Source organism: Stomoxys calcitrans, chromosome 1 (genome assembly GCF_963082655.1).
Source record: "Stomoxys calcitrans chromosome 1, idStoCalc2.1, whole genome shotgun sequence".
Lineage (NCBI taxonomy): Eukaryota > Metazoa > Arthropoda > Insecta > Diptera > Muscidae > Stomoxys > Stomoxys calcitrans.
In genome coordinates this window covers 123,369,807-123,381,978 of record NC_081552.1, presented here as the reverse complement: position 1 = coordinate 123,381,978, position 12,172 = coordinate 123,369,807, and the positions used below count along the sequence as shown (strand labels likewise).

General features: G+C 36.9%; 1 protein-coding gene across 2 annotated transcripts in view; it reads left to right on the top strand.

The window, feature by feature from the left end:
• The window catches only part of LOC106092992 (uncharacterized), an 85,731-nt gene extending 78,360 nt beyond the window's left edge, over positions 1 to 7,371 (top strand). The window contains exon 2 of one of the 2 annotated variants that reach the window (XR_009398759.1): positions 6,719 to 6,807. Coding sequence is in view for 1 of the 2 variants with exons in the window: in XM_013259959.2 (XP_013115413.1) it covers positions 6,719 to 7,087 (369 nt within the window). In the remaining variant the exon portion in view is untranslated. Of the gene's footprint in view, positions 1 to 6,718 lie in introns of both variants that reach the window. The other variant, XM_013259959.2, reaches the window with a different exon arrangement.
• The last annotated feature ends 4,801 nt before the right edge of the window (positions 7,372 to 12,172 follow it).

The following is a 12,172-nucleotide window of genomic DNA, read 5'->3' as shown; positions in this document are numbered from 1 at the left end:
TCACACATTAGCCCAAATTTGGATGTCAAATTCGTGCTCCACTCCCGAATACCACCACTTTCCCCTAAAAATAGGTATCAAATTCATTATTCACTCCCAAAAACATTTCATTTAAGCCCCATATTGATATATTCGGGAAATAAGTTCAGTTTAGAAGGTGCTTTGGGGCTTACCCACAAACAGTTGGCCCCAAAACTAAATTTATTTTCTACACTCAAATACCCATATTGTCATGATGGGTTAAATAACCTATTTGAGGTGTTTTAAGGAGGTAAAGCGTCGCCTAGATACTTTAACATTAATGCTAATATAATTTCCCCAATCTAATCCCAAATTGGAGTAGACATATTGACATGAAAGTCAATATGTCTGTTTGGGGGAGTTTTGAGGTTTGGGCGGCCCGCCTGGTACTTAGATTTAGTTTTTAATACCATGTTCGTATTCTATACTCTCCAATACATTTAATTTGATACCCATATTGTTCCGCTCTGTCCACTTTTGATTTTGAGTGTATTTTTGGGACAAGGGTCCGCCCCCTTCCGATATCAAAAAATTATATATAGCCTTTGTTTCCTTCCAAACCAACCTACACAATATGTGAAAATTGCGAGAAATTCGATTTTGCAAGTTTTGAGTTTACACTCAGAAAAACGTGGTTCATAGAACTAATTCAAAAAGTTATTTCAATGAAGTATGTCAATTGTAATATAATTCAGTTAAATTTTGCATTAAACAAAGAAAAATTGCAAGTTTTAAATATATGTTACACATCTTTATTTAATCGTAAATAGTTCATAAACTTGAATTTGGGAAGCAATTTTACTTAACCAAAATTCTATTAAACAAGTTTAACACTTCTTTGTTAGACAACGCTTTTATTTACTCAAGTTAAAATTTCGTTGTTTTCCGTTCAACATATTATTGTAATCACAAATTTCTTAAATAAATCTTCATATGTACTTGAAAATTTTTTTTCTTAATTTCTAAAGCACATTTATTTACATAAAATATTAAAAACAATGCTTAATTTATGTTGAAAAAGTCATTTAGTATTTTTCAACTATGTACATTTTTATAGCATTTAGCCACTATCTCTCGATTATTGGCTTAAAATTATTTACACTCCTTTTAAAACGAGTTCTTATTTAGAAAACAAAATCGGATTGTTTATATATTGAATTGTCGAAAAATTTTTACCTGTGTTGCGAAGAAAATTTCAGTATGTGGCAATTTGTCGCATACATATATGTTTTGGAAAAAGGACGGTTCGTAGCGAAATGTTATTCGCAACTACCTGAACTCATATTGTACACGTGCAGTTCACTCCTGATTCTTCACAAACTGCTAATACCGACAACAAATTTTTTTAAAGATTCCTCAACAACCCTTTTCAGCTAATTTTACGAATTATCATTATAATACCAGCTTAAATTAACGCTTTATCTGTTTTGTGTGATCGTTTAACATTAGTCAGATTATTTTTTGTGGGGCTATGTTTAATCTCATGTTTAATACAGACAAGCCCGCTTTAACTGACGCAATGGGAAATTTGGAAATAGTATTCCAACATTGGATTAAGTGGATTGATCATTTGAGACGCAGTCACGGTCAACATTTGCATGAAATAATCTTCAAACATTAAATTATATGGACCGTACTATCGATTCAAAAAAAGACTTCGTTTTTCTGAATTTCATGTGTGTTTTTTTTAACTTTTCCTTAGATCTCAAAAATAACCTTTTTGTAATTGGTAGTGCTGTATACCAGAAAACAATATGAAACAATGCACTTTAATTATGCGTTTATAAGTTCATTGCTTTGGACATGCATTAATTCATCAACATCAACAACAACTGATGTGGTTTAATAGGCACTTTGTTTGTAAAATAACTACATGTAGAGGAAGAATTAAAAGTGACACACTCAAAAAATTAAAATACTTTATAGATGTACTCAAAATCAAAATTTTAGAGTAAAATGTTTTGTTTCCTAGAAAAATTAATTTAATTTAAAATTAATATTTTGCTATCCCACCCAGGTACGCTCCACTGTGCCCTCTTTTGCAATACATAAAACAAACATTTCCTTATATTTGTAATCTTAACTTCTAGGTTACGTGGTTGCATCTTGGCTTCAGAGTTTTGTGTACAATATTGCTAAAAAGTTGCACTGAGAGAAGTTTGTTGGTAAAATCAACAAAAATCAGAGAGTCTGCTGTAAATGGTAGAGAAACAATTTTTGCCAAAAACGGCAAAAATTTTCTACTGTTTTCATTTGTTAAATTTCATATATACTTTGAGAATTTGTATATATCACGTTATCTTTTAGTTTTTTGAGTTTCAAAACTAAATTTTATCAAATTTTCTAAAACAAAACATCTAGTAAAATTATATTTAAGTTCTTACCACGAAGCGTGCGTCTAAAATTGTCACAACTGAACGTAATTATGTACGAAATGCGATAAAAATGGGTAAAAATTTAATATTGTTTAGAAGTTAAAAAATTTGGAACTGCATCCTGTAAGTTAAAAAAATTTATTACAAAATCAGTAAAGAGTGTTTGCTGATATCAGAATTGGTTAAAAATCTAATATTTTGAAACCTTCATAGGTTCTTCTGGGTCTACATTTTTATAATTTTTTATAGCAAATCGTAAACCACTTCTCGAAGTCGCACTCTACTGATGCTTGATATAAAATGTTTAGGTTCTCACTTCTAAATGACTTTAATTAAAACGAACATGTTATTATCGGGTTATAGGTCCAGTTTATTAGCAGTTTAAGGAGAGGTGGGTGCTTAGATACTTGACTTTATATGGCCCATGTCAGTTCGTTATTTATTCCTAAAACATTTTATTAAATACCATGATTAACGGCTCTTGAGATACTAGGCCCAAAAAGTTGGATAACAAATTCGTACATTTCTCCAAATATCTTAAATTTGAACCCCATTTTGTCATAATTAGGTAACATGTCCGTTAAACACTTTTGGGGTATAGGTTCTTTGAAATATGAATCCATATTTTAATGCTTGGTTGATACCATATTTCTAAAACCCTCGTAATTGAGTGCTACCTTATCATGATCGTTGGTTTTAGAGGCTGATATGACCCCCAAGTACATGATCACAACCCTAAAGCGGACATTTACCATTTAGTATGTTCGTGAAAAGGTGACCTGCCCTATATCCCGTTTTTTCATCACAGAATCATTATTCACTGCGGACATATCAAGATAAATGATAGCGTCGTCTATATGGATATACAAACCAAAAAAAATTATTTGTATACCCACCACCATAGAATGGGGGTATACTAATCTAGTCATTCTGTTTATAACACCTCGAAATATTGATCTATGACCCCATAAAGTATATATATCTTCTTGATCGTCTCGACATCCTGGGTCGATCTAGCCATGTCCTTCCGTCTGTCGAATTCACGATAGGCAATCCCATACCAGACGGTTGCACTCAACGGATAGACCCGATGAAATCCTCATCGGCAAGGGCTGCCGCCTCAGTATACGTGTACGTCTTTTTTCATCATGGGAGAGGCACATCCCGGAGTGCCTTCTTCGCATGCTTCTGGTGCGTGCCGGGATTGAAAAGAACCCCGGACCCTGTTCGGTTTGCTAGAACCGCCTCCATCATCGGTCGGTGAGGTGTAACCGGAGCATGGAGTGGGTACATTTCCGATCTTGCTCTGGCCTCACTTCACTACGGGAGTATAGTCATACAGGTTATGTCGCAAAGTGTTGTGCAAACATAGCCAGCAGTGGGTCACAAGCGTCGTCGTGGTCGCTTTCTGCGTCCTCGTCGTCGCACTATGTAACATACATACACCATTCCGTGCAATATAGACCTATCTTGCCTGCGCTTGACGCTAGTGACGCCTACATGGAATGCATGGGGATAGCAGTGAGGTCCGGTACTGCCGAGATAGAGCTATACAACATACCGCCGGTTGGTAGCTGTATCCCGATTAATGGCCAGGCTTACAACCCCGATATAAGTGGGTTGCTATCTGGCCATAATCGTCTGGTTCTAGTGGACTTTAATGCACATCACACTTCATGGCATGGTTCGGTTTGCCAGAACCGCTAGGTAACGACCAGCGTGGCATAGCTCTGGCAGAGCAGATTGAAAGCTTCACGTTTTGCACGGTGAATGAGGATGCCCCCACTAGGTTACGAGGAGATGCAGTAGCTCGCCAGCCATCTCCATTGCATCCCCTGATCTCCTGAGTGACGTATCCTGGCAAGCCGTCATCTTTCTGGGGTCAGACCACCTCTCACCATCGACCGACCACCCGACGTCATAACCTCTGAGCGCCGGACCTTTATCAATCGTAAGAAGGTCTATTGGGCTATCTTCACAGAGTATACCAATCGCCGCTTCAGTGAACTGCCTGGGCAGAGTGATCCCGCTACTGAAGCCTGGAAAAGACCCGAGTTTGGGGGAGTCGTACAGACCGCTCTCCCTTCTCTCACACGTGGCAAAGACGCTTGAGGCATTACTCCTCCCGAGCCTCGTAGGATAATTTCCATTCGCCGAGCATCAACATGGATTTCGGAGACTGCACTGCACAACAACAGCTTTGCATGCCATCACCGCATACATTTACCATGGCTTCAATCAGCCCAGGCCATGTGATAGGACGGTCCTCGTGGCACTGGACCTATCGAAGGCATTCGATATGGTCAGCCATGCCAAAATAAATGAGGACATCAACAAAACGTCCCTCCAGCCAGGCCTGAAACGATGGGTTGCGAACTATCTGTGTGGTCTCCAGTCATATGCGGAATTTAGCGATAAAAAGTCTAAGCACCGTATAGTGAAGCAGGGAGTTCCCCAAGGTGGTGTGATATTTCCGGCACTGTTTAACCTCTACCTATCCTCCATTCCACCCTCTCCAGACGGCATAGAGATCGTATCATATGCGGACGATTGTACGATCATGGCATCAGGCCCCCACCCATTGATGACATCTGCGATAGGTTGAACGTCTACCTCAACGAACTTGCCTCATATTTCACTTCAAGAAATCTGATCCAAATCCGCCACCAAATTTTCAGCCACATTGTTCACTACAAATACGCGTGAGCTGAATACTGAGCTGACTGTTATGGTCGATAGAGAAATGATTCCGACCATCAAGTGTCCAAAATACTTGGCGTCACATTTGACAGCTCTTACGCATGCCACAGCAATCTTCGATAAAGTCAAAAGTAGAAACAAGGTCCTCAAGTCACTTGCTGGCAGCACTTGGGGTGCAGACAAAGAAACCTTGTTGACCACGTACAAAGCAATTAGCCGGACTGTGGTAAGTTATGCAGCGCCAGTGTGGTCTCGTCAACTTTGTGACATGCAGTGGAATAATATTCAGATCTGTCAGAATGCCGCCCTCTGAACTGCGACGGGCTGTCTCCTCAGTGCTCATGTGGACCACCTCCATCAGGAGACAAAGATCCTACCAGTGCGAAGACATAACTACATGCTGTCTAAGCAATACATTTTGGGCTGTTATCGAGGAGACCATCCAAATTATCATCTTGTGGATAGATATCCGCCGTCCAGAACCCTTAAGGTAGATCTACATGATCTAGAGCGTGAGGTTCAGCGCTACAAGAGAGAACCTCTAGATTAATCGGCATATCAAGCAGTTCTTAACAACATTCATGCAGACACGGTAGCAGATGCGGTAATTGGCTACCGGGTGAATGTAGTCCTTGGAGAACGACCGCCTCCCATTGCACCTGAAGAAATCGACCTACCCCGGCAAACCAGAGTAGTTCCGGCTCAATTACGCTCCGGCAGATGCAGCCGCCTCAACTCTTACAGAGCTAGGATTGATGCCGACGTGCGAGATGTATGTCCCGATTGTAACCAGGGACCGCACGATACATGTCACCTGTTTAATTGCCCGGCCAGACCCACTCGACTCAGACCCAGATTTCTGTGAACGCACCCCATCTTAGTCGCAGAGTTCCTGGGTCTTGACACTCAACAGAATCAAGCAGACGAAAGATAGAACACAATTAACTGCTACAACAACAACAACAAAAAGTGCCTTTTGAAATTATTTTTAATAACTAATTGCCAAACTCATTTATCATCCCTGCTTTGCATTCACACCGATAACGAATGCTTTAGAAAAATACCAACAAAAATTTGCTGTGATTATGATTCTTCTTCTTTTATTGAAAGACAATTGCCCATTTTCATGGCTTTTCTTCAAGGAAAATTTATTTTCATATATATTCGTTGATTCTCTGCAAAAATATTTTTTGATTGATATCAATTTCATTAAAATCCATTCTGCCGTTTGGCCGTAATATGTACCCCAATTCGCCTTAATGAAACCCTTGGCCGTTTAATACTCGTAATGTGTATGGACTATTCAGTCGGCATTCCTATTGTTTACTAAATGGCTAATCGAATGATTATTCTAAGACATGTAATGCCAAATTCGATTTCGTCATATTCGCTCTTTTGGAATTGTATTATATGATGTTCTTCTGAAATGATGTGTGATGACTGCAAAGGCAATATTTTTTTTCAAGTAATATTGCCTTTGCAGGCAATATTAAACCGTTCTCTACTGTAAAGCTCCAAATAATAGTATTAAATATAATCAAATTTTAATATTATATTCTCCATTTTCCTTAAATTTTATGTTTTCAAAGATTTTTAACTTTTCTTTTATTTTCCTCTTTTAGACATTATATCTAGAGGTGGCATCGAAAAATAAAGGAAGAGCAAAGAGAAATGCCGGATTGGATTGCCAAGAAAACGATAACGAAATAAGGTGTTGTCGATATCCCCTCAAAATCAATTTTACAAATTTTGGATGGAATTTCATTGTTGCACCGCAGCACTTTGAAGCTTACTTCTGTAATGGCGAATGCAACGTGGGATACTTAGAGAAATATACCCATACACATATTACATCGCTGACTATATCAGCTAAACCGTGCTGTTCTCCACAGAAATTGAGTGCTCTTACTTTATTATACTTTGATATGACCATGAAATTAATGTACAGCACAATACCCAATATGTCTGTTGAAAAATGCAGTTGTTCTTGAAAAGCAATATACATATTTTATATTATTTCAATGAAATTAATGTGAAGTTACTGATAAGCAAAAACCAGCGAATATACTCTTTTTTGACTTTCGATGTGGTTTAATAATTAGAATTAACCAAAGTGTAGAAAATTAGCAACAGTTTTGATACATTTTTTTTGGATGGAATATAATAAGTTTCCTTCAAAGTGTTATCAGCAATTTTAATATTGGGTGAATTGTATTTTAAACAAAATGTTGTGTCATTAAAAAGTTTTAGAAAATAAATATGGGTTTCAAGGCAATCGTTATGTTCACTTTAAACCGCTTGATATATGCCTATTTTTGCAGGTAGGTAAAATTTTTTTTCCCACGTCAACTTGTAGAATCGACTGTATAGTTAATACCAGAGAAAGAATGTTTACATACAAATCATTCTTTCTTATACAGTGAATAACAAAACTTCGATACACGAAAAAGAATAAAACGTTTGTTGGTGATGTCATTACCGAAAAACGTCTATTCCACAGAAAGAAAAGAGAAATGGAAAAACGTGAGCGAATCGAGATGTACAGAAGTCAGAATGAAGTCCGGAAGTTTTACCAAGGAATCAAACCAATGGCCTTGATACAGGTACTTTCTCCTACAGAGACAAAGAAAAAATCTGGTTAATCATACAGAGAGTTTGCTGAGGATATGAAAATAAAACTTTTTCCCAGCTGGTGGTACACGATAATGGCGACGATGAGGATACATCAGCTCGTATTTGCGATGTGGCTGATTCTATAACCTGTATACAAGATAATCCTGCATACAAAATAATAACCTGCATATAAAATAATAACCTGCATACAAAATAATCTAAAGTATACCGTGTGATTGAAGGATTAAAATGAATAATCTATGTGATAATTTGGCCCTATCAATCCCTATTCTGGCCAAGTCGATACTTACATCTCTTCGCCGATTATAAGGCCACTGTCAATATTCCTGTATGTTCAATAGTATTTCAAGACATGTTTGAGTTTGGTAACCCTGCAATATTGATCAGATTTTGCTGGATGACGATTGTTTACACACGTTCCTCAATAAGAATATGAAGTAGGCCCCATGAAAGTACCTAAAATGACACGACCTCAAATTTGGATGGCTTTTGTTTAATGAGATATAACCCCAAAGTTTGCAAATGCACCCCAAAAATAAAATCGTTTTTAAATTGAGGTCCAGTTTCGTCCTGAAATTTGTATGTAGTGTATTTTCATAATACAATTTCATCCCATATTCATATATGCACATATGCAAAAAGACCCCAAATATTGTATTGTTGTGTACAGTGTACATATTATCTATATCATTAAATCTATGGGAAACATATTTCTGAATTCAAAACTTTCCGAAAAGTAGCCCAATTTGTTGTTTTTTAGCATTTGGGCCACCAAATAGTGAAGTAAAAACCTTAAAAAATACCCCAATATTGCATGCCTATAATTAAATGTGAAAAGTTGGATTTACTTGAGGAAATTGCTACTGGATCCACTTTCGCTGATTTTCTCTAAAGATAAGATAAGAGAAATGGATAATATCAACTTTCGGAACACCCATTACATCCGGTCAAACAAAGAAAGTTGGAAACTATAACATTGAGATAGTCAGCAATTTCATCTGTAGGGTGGTACCACATTTTTTTGAGTGAAGAAATTCCGGAAGTCCTGTTTGAAATCTGAGAGAGTATCGTACACATTAGCAAATGTAAGTGGGGTTTTAAATTAATACTTTGCAAATTTTTATTTAAGTATTTTGTGCATAGGAGTCCGCTGAAGTTGATGCTCTACTGTCACAGGCCAAAAAATGGGCTTTATTGTACATGCCGGTAAAACTACTGGCGACAAATGGTTAACGAAAACCTCTCTCTGAGAGAGAATACCAATACTAAAGAAAATGGGACTACTACGCCCCAACGACAAGTGATCAATCTGCGAAAGTTGGACTTGAACGCAACAACAAAACTGTTACCGTAATTTGCTCTAATAAGGTGAATTTGAATCATAAATAACGCTAATGTACTTGAAAAGTGACATAACTCAAAAAATGGATTTTGCAGAAAACGAATTTTTAGTTTTCAAAATTTTATGGTTTATAAATCATTAACTCAAAAAAATTATTTTTTGAGTTTTGCATGCCACTCTTCAAGTACATTAGCGAAGACATTGTTTTGTTAATTTATCCAAACTTATTTTTGTAATTTTGTTGTTGTGTCCATACTTCTTCTTGCAACAGTTATTAGCACGGGAATGGAGACGAGCATAGCAATTACGACCACCAGCTGTATAATGAATTGTGACGGTGTGATGTCCACTAAAATGCTTTGGCAGTGGCTGTTAATGATAATGAAAAGACGATGACGACTAATAATGAGAGTGAGTTGATTACGATGTCCATGTCACTGAGGTACGTTTGGCAGAACTGTGGGCGTTCTTGCCTTTGCTCTGCAAATCAAAAAACAAACAAGCATTCTCTTATGAGGTTTGTTTGTAAAAGTGAATTAAAAACAAGTAAAAAGGCGTTAAGTTCGGCCGGGCCGAACTTTGGATACCCACCACCTCGGATATATATGTGAACCACCTTTCAAAATCCTTTCAAAATTCATACCTTATGCCCCATAGCAGCTATATCAATAAATGTTCCCATTTGGACCAGATACTAATAAGTAAAAGCTATTGTTTAATTGTATATAACAAAATATTGGTCTTTTTAGTAGTTACATATATCTAAAATTAAACCGATCTGAACTATATACGACACGCATGTCTAAAAGCATAACATAAGTCAGTGTATCAAATTTCAGTGCAATCGGATTAAAAATGCGCCTTTTATGGCGCCAAGATTTTAAATCGAGAGATCGGTTTTTTATGACAGCTATATGCAAATCTTGATCGATCTAGACCTAATTGCAGAAATATGTGGAGGGGCTTAACTTAACTCTTTGTCCCAAATTTCGGCAACATCGGACAATAATGCGCTTTTTGTGGCCCCAAAACCTAAACCAAGATATCGGTCTATATGGCAGCTATATCCAAATCTGGACCGATCTGAGCCAAATTGACGGAGGATGTTGAAGGACCTAATACAACTCACTGTCCCAAATTTTCGCAAAATCGGGTAATAAATGTAGCTTTTATGGGCCTATGACCCTAAATCGGAGGATCGGTCTATATGGCAGCTATATCCAAATCTAAACCGATCTGAATCAAATTGACGGAGGATGTTGAAGGGCCTAACACAACTCACTGTTCCAAATTTCAGCAAAATCGGATAATAAATGTGGCCTTTATGGGCCTAAGACCCTAAATCGGCGGATCGGTCTATATGGAGGCTATATCAAGATATAGTCCGATATAGCCCATCTTCGAACTTAACCTGCTTATGGACAAAAAAAGAATCTGTCCAAAATTTCAGCTCAATATCTCTATTTTTGAAGACTGTAGTGTGATTTCAACAGACAGACGGACGGACATGTCTAGATCGTCTTAGATTTTTACGCTGATCCAAAATATATATACTTTATAGGGTCGGAAATGGATATTTCGATGTGTTGCAAACGGAATGACAAAATGAATATACCCCATCCGTCGGTGGTGGCTATAAAAAAAATCAATTTTAATATTATAATACACCTGGACATGTCCAATGCTGGACTTATAAAATTGAATGTTGCAATGAAGCAAATAATATACAGCGGTCAAAAAAAGTATTCATCATTAGCAAAATTGATAATAAATTCACTTATTTTGGGTAATTGAAATTGAAAATTTAAAGTAAACAAATAATGCAGTTTTATGCAATAGTTTATTTTTCGTAATATGTTTTAAAATAAATTCAAAAAATAAATTTAATTAGCGCAAAAAATGCAATTTTATATAATAACACCAAAAACAGAACAAAAAAAGTATTCATCATTGATGTGCTATCATCAAAGTCAAATTCAAATATTATTTGGGAATCCCCCTTTTCTGTTTTATTTAGTAAAGGAGGCTTTGCCCTTGACAGCAAATATTTAATTTCATTGAAAATATAGTTTTTGTCAAAATGGGTCGTAAGCAAAACGAGGTTTCTGATGAGGTAAAAGTTTTGATAATAAAACACCACAGGAATGGTTTAACTCAAAAAACTATCAGTGAAATATTAAATAGACCACGATCTACTATACAATCCATCATCAGAAAGTGGACAGAAACGAAAACTGTTGACAATAAACCAAGATCTGGTCGACCAAAAGCACTTTCAGTTGGAGATGTGCGTTGGCTAGTGCGGCAAGTTCAGAAAACTCCGTAGACAAATGCGACCATTCTTCGTAAAAACACTATGGAATATTTAGGGAAGGAAGTTACTACACAAACAATTCGAAATACACTCAAAAGGCATAGTTACAGAGGAAGAACTGCACGTAAGAAGCCCTTTATAAATAAAATAAACCGAGTGAAAAGGCTAAACTTCGCAAAAATGTATGTAAAACAGCCCGAATCATTTTGGAAAACAGTCATTTTTGCAGACGAGAGCAAGTTTAATCTTTTTGGGTGCGATGGAAAGGTCATAGTGTACAGAAAACCAAATACAGAGCTTGAAGAACGAAACACAGTTGCTACTGTAAAACATGGTGGAGGTGGTTTAATGGTTTGGGGGTGTATGGCGGCTTCAGGAGCGGGAAATCTTGAAATTATTAATGGAGTAATGGATCATAAGTATTACATTGACATTTTAAAGAGGAATTTAAAAGATAGTGCTGTAAAACTTGGGCTTGGTAATAACTTTCAATATTATCAAGATAATGACCCCAAACATTCTGCTTTAAATACCAAGATGTGGATGCTGTATAACTGCCCCAAAGTCATTAAAACTCCTCCTCAAAGTCCCGACTTGAACCCAATTGAACATCTTTGGGAACATCTCGAACGCAGATTGAGAACGCGCAATTTTTCGAGCAAGAGTCAAATGCAACAGGTGATAATGGAGGAATGGACTAATATAGACCAAAATATAACCGCTAAATTAGTCCAATCGATGTCAAACCGTTTAAAAGAAGTTATAAGACGCGGTGGTCGAATAACA